The sequence below is a fragment of the Plasmodium inui genome (assembly GCF_000524495.1).
Source record: "Plasmodium inui San Antonio 1 unplaced genomic scaffold supercont1.17, whole genome shotgun sequence".
NCBI lineage: Eukaryota > Apicomplexa > Aconoidasida > Haemosporida > Plasmodiidae > Plasmodium > Plasmodium inui.
In genome coordinates, this window is record NW_008481851.1 from 131,834 (window position 1) to 143,724 (window position 11,891).

Genomic DNA, 11,891 nt, shown 5'->3' on the forward strand with positions numbered 1-11,891 from the left:
TATTTTTTTTTTTTTGTCCCTAATTTTATCGATATAACAACAACCTTGTCGCATTTAAAATAGCCAAAACGACGTCATCGTCAATGTGTTTACCTGCCAAAGGGGGAGAAAAAATGTCAATTAAAAGAGAAAAATAGAAAAAAAAAATGTGCACATAGGCTATCACTTTTTAGTTTCCCCCCTTTTGCTCCCTTTTCCCGCACCATTTTTTAAAATTACATTTGAATTTTCTAAAAGAGGTGTGGAAGATATCGTCCCTATCGTTGTCCTTAACATTCTTTTTATATGTTTCGAGGTATTCTTCCAAATTGTCTATGACGTTCTTATTTGCTGCAATGGAAATGGTGTGTGCAGAATTAGGCGCGTTGGAGTCTGCCCAGTGACGAGCACAGCGGTGGCGTCACCGCGGCATCGCGGCACCATTGCACCGCTTTCTCTCTTCTGCCGCTCACACGGCAAGTATGTTATGGCTTGTCAGTATTACCACCGCTTTGGCAGGGACCCCTCGTTTTATACCCCTTTGAGAGGAAGGCCTATCAAACGGCAAATGAGTAGTGCGGAGGTGAGAAGGGGTAAAAGTGCGACGGTGCGAAATGGGTTCGTCGAACAGGACTTCTGCGTATGGCGAAATACCTCGTACGCAAGGGAGGATATGCAGTGAAACGTCACGAGGTCGAGGTCCTTCTTGGTCACAACGTTCAGAATGATCTTCAAAATCTGGGGGCAAAAAGGCGAGGCGCGGAAAAGGGTGCCTAATTATAGACATATATATAAATATAGTTACATGTACTAATATATATATATTTATATGCACTTATATGTCCTTCTATATATTGCTGATGCATTTGCATGACATATACGCTGAGGATCTGCCAACGGACACCCTGCGTTTAAGTACCCTTTCGCCGTAGACCTTCAAGTCGAACCACAAGGGCTTTATTTTAACTGTCTGCCGAAAGGGAGGCACAAAAAAAAAATCAATCAGTGAGCACAATTAGAAGCGTCTTTCCACATTAGGGGGGCACATTTCTGAGGTGTCTTGAGGAAGGAGCAACACCTCTGCTTAGGCAAAGCTGTGCAAAATAAATGAGCAGATCTGTTGTCCAAGCTGCGGGGCACTCACTATGAGGAGAAAAAACAACTTGTGGATAATAATTTTCTGATCCCTATTTAAGCGCAATATGAATCTTAAGAAGAACGGCCGAAATGAATAAATGAAGTTAAAGCAAAATGACTTGGTTTGTAAATTCAAAGTGGAGGAAAGTAGGAGGACGTTGAATATGGCCAAGAGCAAATTGTTTATGGTTTCATTCCACTCCTAATAATGGGGTGAGGAAAAAAAGGGGGAACTGCGTTAGTAATGGTGGTAATATCATGGAAATATTTTGAAGGACTAAAAATAAAGTCGCAAGAGGTGTAGATATTTCCCTGCAGCCCCACAATGGTCAGAGGAACGCGTGTAAATGCTGAGGTGCCCGGTAGGTTTTCCTCTCAAGGCATTAATATCCGCGAAGGGTGCAAAATCAATTTAACGCTTAAATAGGAGCTATTAATAAGGGTGATGAAGAATCCTAGGGCTTCGTCTTCCACCAGTAGAACGTCCTGCCGATGGGAGGGAAGCACATCAAACAGTGTACCAGGAGTGAACACGTTGGAGGTAAAACTGGTCAGGTACCTTAACTACGTGCTCTGAAGCGATGTAAGTAAAAACGAACGGGATCAAACGAAGTTGAGAAAACTAGGCGATTCATAAATTACGTTGGTTAGAAGCAGACAGAGCAAGAGCGAGAGGGAGGAAACTCTGAGCATCACGTCTGCACTGTTGACGAGGGGGAAAAACAAACTCCGTCTAATCACATATTTTTCTCGGCCAGCACTGCAATCAATCCGTGCAGCTAATTTGTCATCAGAGGGGATTATCTCGTCTGCACATTTGTCAAATGATGTTGACACAGTCATAAGTAAGAAGGAACTTTTCTGTGGTATTTCAGGCAAAGGCAAAATGAGCAGAGATAATATGAAGAAAGATAAACTCACAAAATAGTTATTGCTAAACTGAATGCAGTACAGCAGCAGCTGTATCAGAGCTATGGAGGAAGACAACACATTGATGTTTTGAATTTGTTTATATTTCCTACAGAATAAAATTAAATTTATAATAAAATAGAAGAAGAAATTTTCAAATTTGAGATCATGGAGTAGTACATCATCATCTCCTTCCTTTGCATTTGCGCCTTTCTTTGCTTTTCCCTTTGCCCTTCTATTTGCTTCTCCAAAATAATTGGCTATGGAAGCTTTAACATAATAAGTCAATTTCTGCAACAAGGTGATTATATTAAAAATGTCCTTCTGTGCATATGCCTCCAGATTTTCGAAAAATATAAAATAAAAACAGAAGATGTCTTCAATTTCGTCCTCCGTGTTTACAACTGTGTGCATGTGCCTGATGACTGCGTTCATCATTTTGTATAAGCTCATAGTTTTGTAATGATCTGCGGAATATTTCCGCAACTTGATTATCAGATAGTATACATATATGGCGAGGTTATTTTCGATGGTATTCATTTCTATATTTTCGAAAATCTTCTGCACCAAATCCTGAGGCGATGGGGAGGGAGCGAACATAATGTGACGGCTGCGTGGGGGGGAAGGCCCTAGTGAGACAACCAACGGTGAGACAATCCATGGTGAGACAACCCATGGTGGTGCTACTATTCAGGATAGATTCCCCTGAAATGTCCGTGCAAATGTCAGGACGTGGGCAAATTTTGAATCACGTAGCTGGGATTCTCTTTTTTTCGTTTTCTCCCCCCCCCCTCCGAAGGGTTCAACTTACCCCATTTTTCGAAATGGACAAATAGAATCGCTGATCTTTGGGATCCCGCTGATCGCGTTGGTCTCTAAGGTCCACCTTCCCCGAGTGGATAGACGTGTACAAGGAGAGCTCCAATTTGATTACGTGAATGATGAAGGAGAAGTAGTTGCTATAAGTAGCGTTGCTAATTTTTAAGGAGAAAATGCAGTCAAAGACCAAGTAAATATTTTTAATCTTTTTGATATCCAGCCATGCAGACAAGTTAATTTTATGCATCTCCTTCTGGATACACTTAAAAACGGATGCTATTTTATCCTTTGTTATAAAATAGTAGGAATAGGATAGGGACATGAATAGGAATAGTGGGTTAATATTAACCTCGTAATCGTTGAATGAAAAAATCTTTTCCACATAATTGTCCTCCCTGGTGACGGCTAACTTTTTCTCAATGAATTTCCTATCATGCGTTGCACAGAGGTACAATATGTAGATGACCGTTTCGATGATACCCCCGTTGTCGTTAAAGTTGAAGAGTAGAACTTTGGTGAAATAAAAGTCGTGTTTGCTGATAATTTCGATCAGAATGTCTCTCAGGTTTTCCCGTTCCTTTGGCGTTCCGTCTTCTTCCTGCAGCAGCATCTCCAGGATTCTGTGACAGTCGGGGTCTGCGCGAGGGGGAACGCAGTGAGGACGTTTAGAAGGGCGACGCGGTTCGGCACGCAATGCGGTAAGCGATTAAACATTCGATTAAACAATCGATTAGCCAAGCGAACCTCACTTGCGCGGAACTCCTTCTCCCTCCTTACCATAATTCTTGCCGGAGACGTACTGAAAAAAGAGAGTGAACGGCTTGCTCCTCATCAGGACCTTCCTCATTTTCCTTTTGTACATTTCAAAGTTTAGTGCGCCCGACTCCTCTTCGTCATTCGCTACGCATTCATCGTTGTGTCGGGACAGTGCTACTTCTTCACAATTCGTTGCATTGGGTGATTCCCTTATATGGGAGGGTGAAATTTCCTCCACGTGGTTTAAAACACCAGATAATAAGTGAAAGAAGGGGGTGAAGAAGGACGAGAAAAACAAACTGGTGCTTACATTCCGAAAGAGCTTTTTTCTTATACATATATTTTCAAAGATAAAAATACAAGAAAGGTATAAAAATTTAATGAAGTAAATGATATCTTTATGGAAAGGGTGGTTACCCTCCCTGAGAGTCTCTTTAAAAAAAGTGTGCAAATCGATAGCTAAGTAGAGTGTTAATTTTACGAAAGTTAACACTTGTAAGTCACTCCCATTGTTTGTGTCTCCCTGTTCATCAATTATTTTTAGGTTCTTTAAAAACTTCTCATTCTTGTTTAGGATATATATTAACGAGAAGAGCAATTTCATGACGGCTACAGAAACATTGTATAGGTAATCATTTTGCTCGTTAAAAATGAGTTCTACGTAAACATCTGTCTTGTTCATGTTTACCATCTTCATTATTTTTAAAGCTGTTTTGAGGACTCTAAATAGGGCTGAAATGTTGGTTATGTAAACTTTGTTCATTTGATTGTTTGACTCTTCCTTTTGGTTCCTTTCTCCCTCAGGGGGAGCAGCATCACTTGGGTTTTCTCCCTTTAGGTTGTTTCCAAAAATGGGGTTCTCCTTATTTCTGTTCCTAATGTGTGTATAGCTGAGGGAGTGCCGGGTTTCTATTTCATCTACGAAGGCAACCCCAGTGCTGCGTCTCTGTTGAGTGAACCTATCCAGCACGTAAGGTTGTTCTTTCATACAACACGTGGACGACACTTCCTTGTTTGTGAGAGATAGCATTTGATCATTACTCCTTTTTTCCACGTCGCATTGTTTCACTTTTAAGCTCTCCTTGTGGATTATCTCCTCCTTTCCGAATATAAGATCTTCAAAAAAGGCGACGATTTCTTTTACACTCGTAGGAACAGTATCAGGGGATGATACTAGCACTAAGAAGGGAACTATATTTACAATTTTGAAGACGTGAAATATCTTTAGGGAAGAGTGGGATCCATTGATGAGCATATTAAGGGCCTTTAAAAAGTTAAAGAAGTTGGAATAGTCATCACTAATCTGGTTGTACGCAGTGTACCTTTTATTTACGTATTTCAAAATTATGTCGATTAGAACATCAATCATATAATGGGCATGGGTATGAGCAAAAAGTGAATTGTGAATAAAAAAGGTAACCAGGAATTTCAATGTCTTTTCTCTTAAGCATTCATATTTTGTGTTTGACAGAAAATCGAACACCCATTCTATCAGTGACGTGTTAGACAAAATGATATTCACAATCGCTTTGTCGATGCTGCAGAATTTGTAGAATATTTCTAAGCACTTCATTTGAGTATCTTTGCAAAAATTGTTTAGTAGCGTTTCTTGTAAGTTATTACACAGGGTGATGAAATTTTGTATGTTTTCTCTGCTCTTCGGTATCTTCACGGGGGTGTTGTTGTTGCACTTCCCCGAATCTGCTTCGTATCGCTCTTCTGCGCACAGGGTGTCTTCCTCGTTGTCCCTGTCCGAATCGGTGTTGGACGTTTTAGAGAATATGCTCGGGTTGCTTCTCCCCCCGGAAGGCTTCATTTCTTCGTGTTTTCCCTTTCCTCTTCGATATATGCCAGGGAACCCTTCTGCGCCTCCCTCTGCACTCAGGCCCCCCCCGACAAACTGTTCCATTAGTTGCAGCCCTCCGCCCGCTTCCAAGACGGGAAGCTCTTCCAATAGAGGAATCTCTTCCAGTTGTGGAAACTTATCAAACGGTGCGCACTCCTCAAACTGCTCCAGCTCCTCCAGCATTTTCAACCCTTTGCCTGTTTCAGCCCATGCTAAACCGTCTCCAGTCGTGCTGCCACTGTCACAGTAATTCAGCACCGGGATGCTGCTACCGCTATGTGTGCCGGAATTCATACCATGGTAGTAACGCAGCTTGGAGAGATGCTTTTCAACTTTCCTCGCCGCTCTTTCATCCGATACTCGGTCTTCATCCGCACTGCGTCCTCTTGCAAAAGAGTCGCAATAATACGCCGCACTTTCTTTGGAATTCGTGCCCCCCTCATAATGATTCATGTCGGTGAATTCTTGCCCATACTCTGTGCATCTGACTAAAGTGTTAATCCCCTGCGACGAATTGAAACGCGATTTGTTTTCTTCCTTCTCTTTCATAAAAAATGCATTGAAATTTTCTTCTTCGGATGGTGTGGCATGATAAAATGAGTCACTGTTGTAGGGACTCCCCCGTGCGAAGTGCTGGGCCCCCTCGTCGCACTCATCTACACTTGTGTTGTTCCCTCTACCTCGGCAAGAAGTCTTCAACCAGATTTCCCCCCCATATACACGCGCGGGATTCACATTTTTCAATTCGACTTGGGCTTCTTTAATGTATTTTTCATTATATTTTTCTTCACTGCCTTTGCGTTGGAGAATATTCCCGCTCTTTTGATGACTTTGTTTAGTTTCGTTTTGACTCTCCTCAAGACCATTTTCATTCGGATCATTCTTGCCACGTTTATAAATGTGCTCAGGTGTGTCAGTTTGGAAAGGCTCAAAATGGCCGTCATTTTTCCCGCACAGTTGGTTGGAACAGAGGTGGTCACGGAGGGTATTGCTTTGGCTACCCCAGCTGATGCCGCTGCCGCTGCAGGTGTTGCTAGTGCTGCGATATTGGCTACGGTATTGGCTACTATCTCGGCTACCGCACCTACCGCGGGCGTTCGAACAGGAGGTGCTGCAACGTGCGCGGGGGACAAAGGGAAGTTCGCGATTTTTCCTGCCTTTCCGTGGCAACTTCTTTGGGGTGCCAAAAATTATGGTATTAAAAAAATAACTTATTTCATTATAATTTTTCGTAATTATATAAATGAACTCTACGTAGTAGTTACACAAGTGTGTATTTTTGTTGGTGCACTTAAAATGTTTTATAAGATTCGAGAAAAAGTTTTTTAGTAATTCTTTGTTAATTTGCCATAGCGAATTGTCGCCCCATAGTTTATAAATGATTTGCAGCGTGAGCAGGAGCACCTCGTCGTGCCCGCGGTTGCCGTCGCCGTCGCGGCGGTCGCCACTGCAGCAGTCACCTTTGCATAAGTCACCATTGCAACAGTGGCCATTGGAGACGTCCCCACGTGTGCCATCTCCATTGGCTGTGCCACCATCGCTGCTGCTCCCCCTATTTGGGCAGATGCTTGGGGCGCCCAAGGGAGACCACCCCTTCTCCTTTTTCAAATCATCAGGTATAGCATAATTCTGCACGAACAACTTTATAAATTCTTCAATGACTGCCGATTCGTTCTTCAATGTAGTATGTATAATTGCCACACCATCCATTAATTTTTTTAACAATTTAAAAATATAAAAATACTTTTTCTCATTGGTAGAGAATTTTTTTAACCTGACAAGTACACACGTATAAATTGCATCCTTAAAAATGTTACAGAGATCTTCAGAACAGGTGCTTAGAAATTCTTTGCATGCATTGATGGCCAAAGTGATTAGTTCGTTGTTGGCCGCATCGGCGTAACAATTTTTATTTCCACCATCTTGTGCGTTGGAGTTGTCGCCTCGGTCCTCGCCTCCGTTGCTTCTTCCCACCGTGTGGAAGTTTCTACGGAGCTGCCAATCACCACAGGTGTCACTGTTTTCACCATTGCTGCGATTGTGATCAACGCTCCTTTCCGACGTACCCTCCAAATAGCTAAACGTATTTGACAGAAACAAAGTGTGATCTAACAGGAAAAAAGAAAAGTGGTACCGAAAGTCCTGGCAATTCTTTATGGAGTATATTTCATTCACACTTTTAAACAGCGCATATTTTTTATATAAGGGGGATTTGTTGAAAAATATTTTGTTCATGCATTGCACGCATAGGACATTTTGCCGCTTGTCGACAAACACCTTGTCGTGATTTTCTATGCCATGTTCGTCCGTCCTCATCAATAAAACCTCGTTGAATACTACGTTCAATTTTATTTCCATTGTGTGGGGGTAGGGTTCTCTCTCGGCTTCGTTCCGCACATATAGCACGTGGAAGAACGCACTTTTTTTCGATATGTGCTGCTGCTCTTGCACCGCTTTTCCGACTGTGCACAATGGAAATGAACACGTTGACGACCAAATGGGTGATCAGAACGGGATAGAAAGCTACATAAAATTGGAAAGGAAAAAAAGGTTACTTTCTTTTTAATCCATATGAAGAACCTTTGAGCATCTGCCTAAATGGTCTTGCTTACAGGCGAACTATTTCATCAATTGGTATTTTAAAAAAATGTTTTTTTTATTTTCCACCAAAAAGTTAGAAGGGACAATTTTTGTTTAAACAAATCAGCCTAAAAAGGGGATGACAATAAGATGACAATAAAGATGCAATGAAATGGAGTCACATTCACGTAGCAAAGGAAAGCGATTGGGAAGATTAATAATGATTTAATTACCTCATTATTGTTGTTTTTTTTTTCTTTTTTTTTTCTGTTGTTTCTTGATAAAAATAAACACATATCTATAAAGCATTTAATTCGGTTTACAAATGAATAATGAGCATGCCAACGTACACATACGTACATGCGTGTGTACATACAGGTGTGCCTCCAAAGAGGTACACATATTCATGGCACACATGGAAAGGGATAAATCTACATATTTATTAACATAAATTGGTAAAAGAATGAAAAGAAAAAAAAAAAACACAACGTAACATAACGTAGCGCAATTCGGAAAAATTGCATATTATATATACATGTGCAGAAATGCACCTAAGTTTGAAACAATTTTCAAATAAGATACAGAAAAAAAAAAAATTGCCGCTGCTTCTTAATTTGCTTCTCCCAGCGTGACACAATTCACATATCAACATGAAAGTGCGCCACGTCAAAGTCGATTTCGACGTATTCCTCCAGTGTGATTGGGGCGAGCTTTTTATACTTCCTCTTGACATTATACACATGAAAGTCACTCCTGCAGTGCAACTTGTAGTTGCTTTTTTCAATTTTCGTCAAGCAACTTGTACACATGATTACGTTTTCGTTGTTTGGCTTGTCACTTGGTTCTTCCTTACTTTTCTGTTGTGCAGCGTTTGGAGCGTCTTCGTGTTTGCTGTTATTACAGCTGTTGTTGTTGACGTTGTCGTCGATAACTTTGTCGTTATCATTCCTGTTAGTGCTCTTGTTGGCCTGGTGGGGGTGGTCACTGCGCACGTCCCCCGCGTTCTTTGCATTTTCAGCGTCGTGATTGGCTTGTTCCTCTCGGCAACTGTTGCCTTTGGCGTTGTCTCTTCTACGATTACCCTTGCTGCTTGTACCACCGTTTAGGTTATCTCCCCCCATTTGGCGGTTGTCCTTGCTTTTAACTGTCCTCCCCATTGCTTCATTCACATTAACCTTCTCACCAGTCATTGAATTTTCCGCATTGCTCCTCCTCTTCTTATTCGAGGTGACTATCTTAACGTTATTATTCAAAAGTTTGCTGGAACAGTTCTTCTTATATTTTTTGGTAAAAGCATCCACACATCTATACACACATGGGTAGCATAAAAATACAATTCTATGCATTCCTAGATTTTTTTCCTTCCTTTCTTTTTCGTTTTTATTCTTTTTTTGTTTCGTTTTTAGTTTAACGTCAAGGTTAATGGGATCGATTTCTATCTTCTCATCCTTCCGTCGGCATATTTCACCTTTTGTGTTTTGTTTTTGTTTCTCCTCGTTGAAGGTGCTGTGTAACAGGTCGTTTATTTCTTTTTTCGAAATAGATTCACTTTTTTCCTTTTCATGTGTGTAATTTTCGCCAGTTTCGTGATTCGTCTCATGTTCCGCGTTGTCCTCGTGTTCCCCTTTATTCGACTTGGGTGTGGAACTGTCCTCTACAGGGGTATCTTTGTGATCGCTCCTGAGGTGGGTGCTACCTGCATCGTTGTTACAGCATTCTCTACTGCTTGCATTATGACCACCAACGTTTTTGTTGCTGTACTTCTCCTCCTTCTCTTTCTCTTCATCTTGCTCCCTGGCGTTTTTGCCCGCACTATCCGCAGCAATTGAATCGCTCATCACTTTTGCATTTTCTCCAAATTCTTCCTTCGCTGGTTCGATGACCGCGTCATTTTCATTTTCGCCTGTGTTAATTGCATACATGCCATTTTCTCCTTCCTCATTTTTAGGTAAGTGGGCAAATTCATCATGCACATGACTACTTTTAGGATCTACATTGTCCTCTCTCTTAACGTTGTTGGTTAATTTTTGTTCTTCTATGATGGCATTATTGCTATTAAGAAATTTTATTACGTCGTCTTTTATATAATCATCACAAATTATTTGGATTCGCATGAATGCCCGCTGAATGACGTCATCATATTCTTTACTTAAAATGTCAAAAACTTTTAGCGCCTGCTTCTTTGCGCTGTCGTCCATGTTTATGCTGTAGCCAATATTTTTGACCAGGCCTATGTTGGGGGTAGCACATTTGGGGGGGAGGGGGGAATTAACATGGTATGTGCGCGAGTGGGCGGTTAGAAGTGCCTCCCACATGTCTACACGTACATATGAAGACATATATATATATATTTACATATGTGCACATGGCTTCCCCCACTGCATGGTCTTACTTTCTATCATGTTGGTTGAGAGGGGATAACCCGTTTGGGGGTTCACACTCATTTCGTGCAGAATCTCAATCATGTCTTTGTAAATTTTTTCTTTCATAATTGACCTCTCTTTGTTGCTTATTTGAAGGGTGCCTATAAAAGATGGAACAAATTGTTTCGTGAGGGGGCGTAACCTTTGGAGGGGCCCAACAATGGCCACGTGATTAAAATGCAAAAGCGAACATGGAGGACAGGCACCGTCTTTTTTACCTTTCTCTAAAATCGTTTTGCATATTTCGTAGTTGTTGTCTGAGTTGAAGCAAGAATTCAGTTCCGACTTTTTGGCTATTTCTCCCTTGGACACGTTGGTAAAAATTAAGTGTGACTGCAGCACGTCGTCTATGTTGAGCTCGATTCCTTCGGGGGGGGAGAAGCCGGGGGAGGTGAGAAGTAAGAAGGATGTGCGCGAAATATAGGCGGAATAGACGCGGGATATACACGGAATGGAAGCTGGTTAAGTGCGTCGGCCATATGAATATACAATGTGCCAGTGAAGAGAGGAATTTTCTCTCTTCCCTTTTCATTTTCGTCCCCGTCTGGAAGATACGGCTTACCATTCTTCCAGTCGATTATCTTGTTCTTGTAACAGGCAATTTCGAACTTCTTCCCTTTGTGCTTATACTTCACTATAGCAACATTTGTGAACTTCACTTGGTTTATCGGCTGGAAGAGTGCCCCCATTGTTACATCATGTTTGGCAATACGGCGGTGAAGTGCGTTTCAGTGGGCATCGGGGAAGTGCGATTTGGTGTGTTACAGAAGACGCCGCAAGTTTATACGCGTAAACACGTACATATGTATATAATCAGCGCGTCCACTTTCGCAACCCCCCTTCGGGCGTAAGTCACCTTGCGCGCAGGAAAATATATCCAGTTGTACACACGTTACGGTGTCCCTCTGTCCATGCGTTCATACGCATGCGGAGGTTTCCACATAAAATCATAAGTTAATTTGTCTTAGGGCAACAAACGCGCAGTAATTAACGAATACATAAGGTATCTGCTGGGGGTCGGGGATGTCGGTATACTTTTTAAAATCGGCTTTTTTTTTTTTTCTTTTTTTTTGTTTAATATGTAAGTGTATAGATGCACGTAAGTATAACCCCCTACTCGCGCATGTAATTACAAATATGTACATCCATAGGTACATCCACAGGTACGTCCGTATGTACATCCATGCGAGCATACCTTTTCTTCCCCTCGTAATGTTCTTTTTTTACGGGAAGAAATATCTCATTTCAAATATCATGGCAAATTTTACGTTTTACAGACAAATTTTAATTCATTTCCACTTTTTTTTTTTTTTTTTTTTTAATTATAACACCTTCCTTAATTTGTCATTCATAAATATGTTTCACAGAAGCGCACGACAAATTCTCGTATTTAAGTTTTTAGAAATGGTGAGGCATTTGGCCATTTTGTTTGTTTCCGTTTT

The 11,891-nt window shown here is 41.3% G+C and overlaps 2 protein-coding genes across 2 annotated transcripts; both read right to left on the minus strand.

Annotated features, from left to right (window-relative positions):
• Nucleotides 1-25: 25 nt before the first annotated feature.
• C922_03759 (hypothetical protein) lies at nt 26-7,804 on the minus strand (the record flags this gene model as incomplete). Its single annotated transcript, XM_008819348.1, has 10 exons — nt 26-93; nt 220-330; nt 485-533; nt 634-717; nt 899-949; nt 1,124-1,318; nt 1,534-1,602; nt 1,759-2,598; nt 2,837-3,480; nt 3,622-7,804. 10 exons carry the CDS (start codon nt 7,802-7,804, stop codon nt 26-28), a joined length of 6,294 nt encoding a protein of 2,097 aa, XP_008817570.1.
• An 860-nt stretch (nt 7,805-8,664) lies between these two features.
• C922_03760 (hypothetical protein) lies at nt 8,665-11,138 on the minus strand (the record flags this gene model as incomplete). The annotated part of the gene is made up of 4 exons (XM_008819349.1): nt 8,665-10,256; nt 10,419-10,550; nt 10,668-10,814; nt 11,012-11,138. 4 exons carry the CDS (start codon nt 11,136-11,138, stop codon nt 8,665-8,667), a joined length of 1,998 nt encoding a protein of 665 aa, XP_008817571.1.
• Between the last annotated feature and the right edge of the window lie 753 nt (nt 11,139-11,891).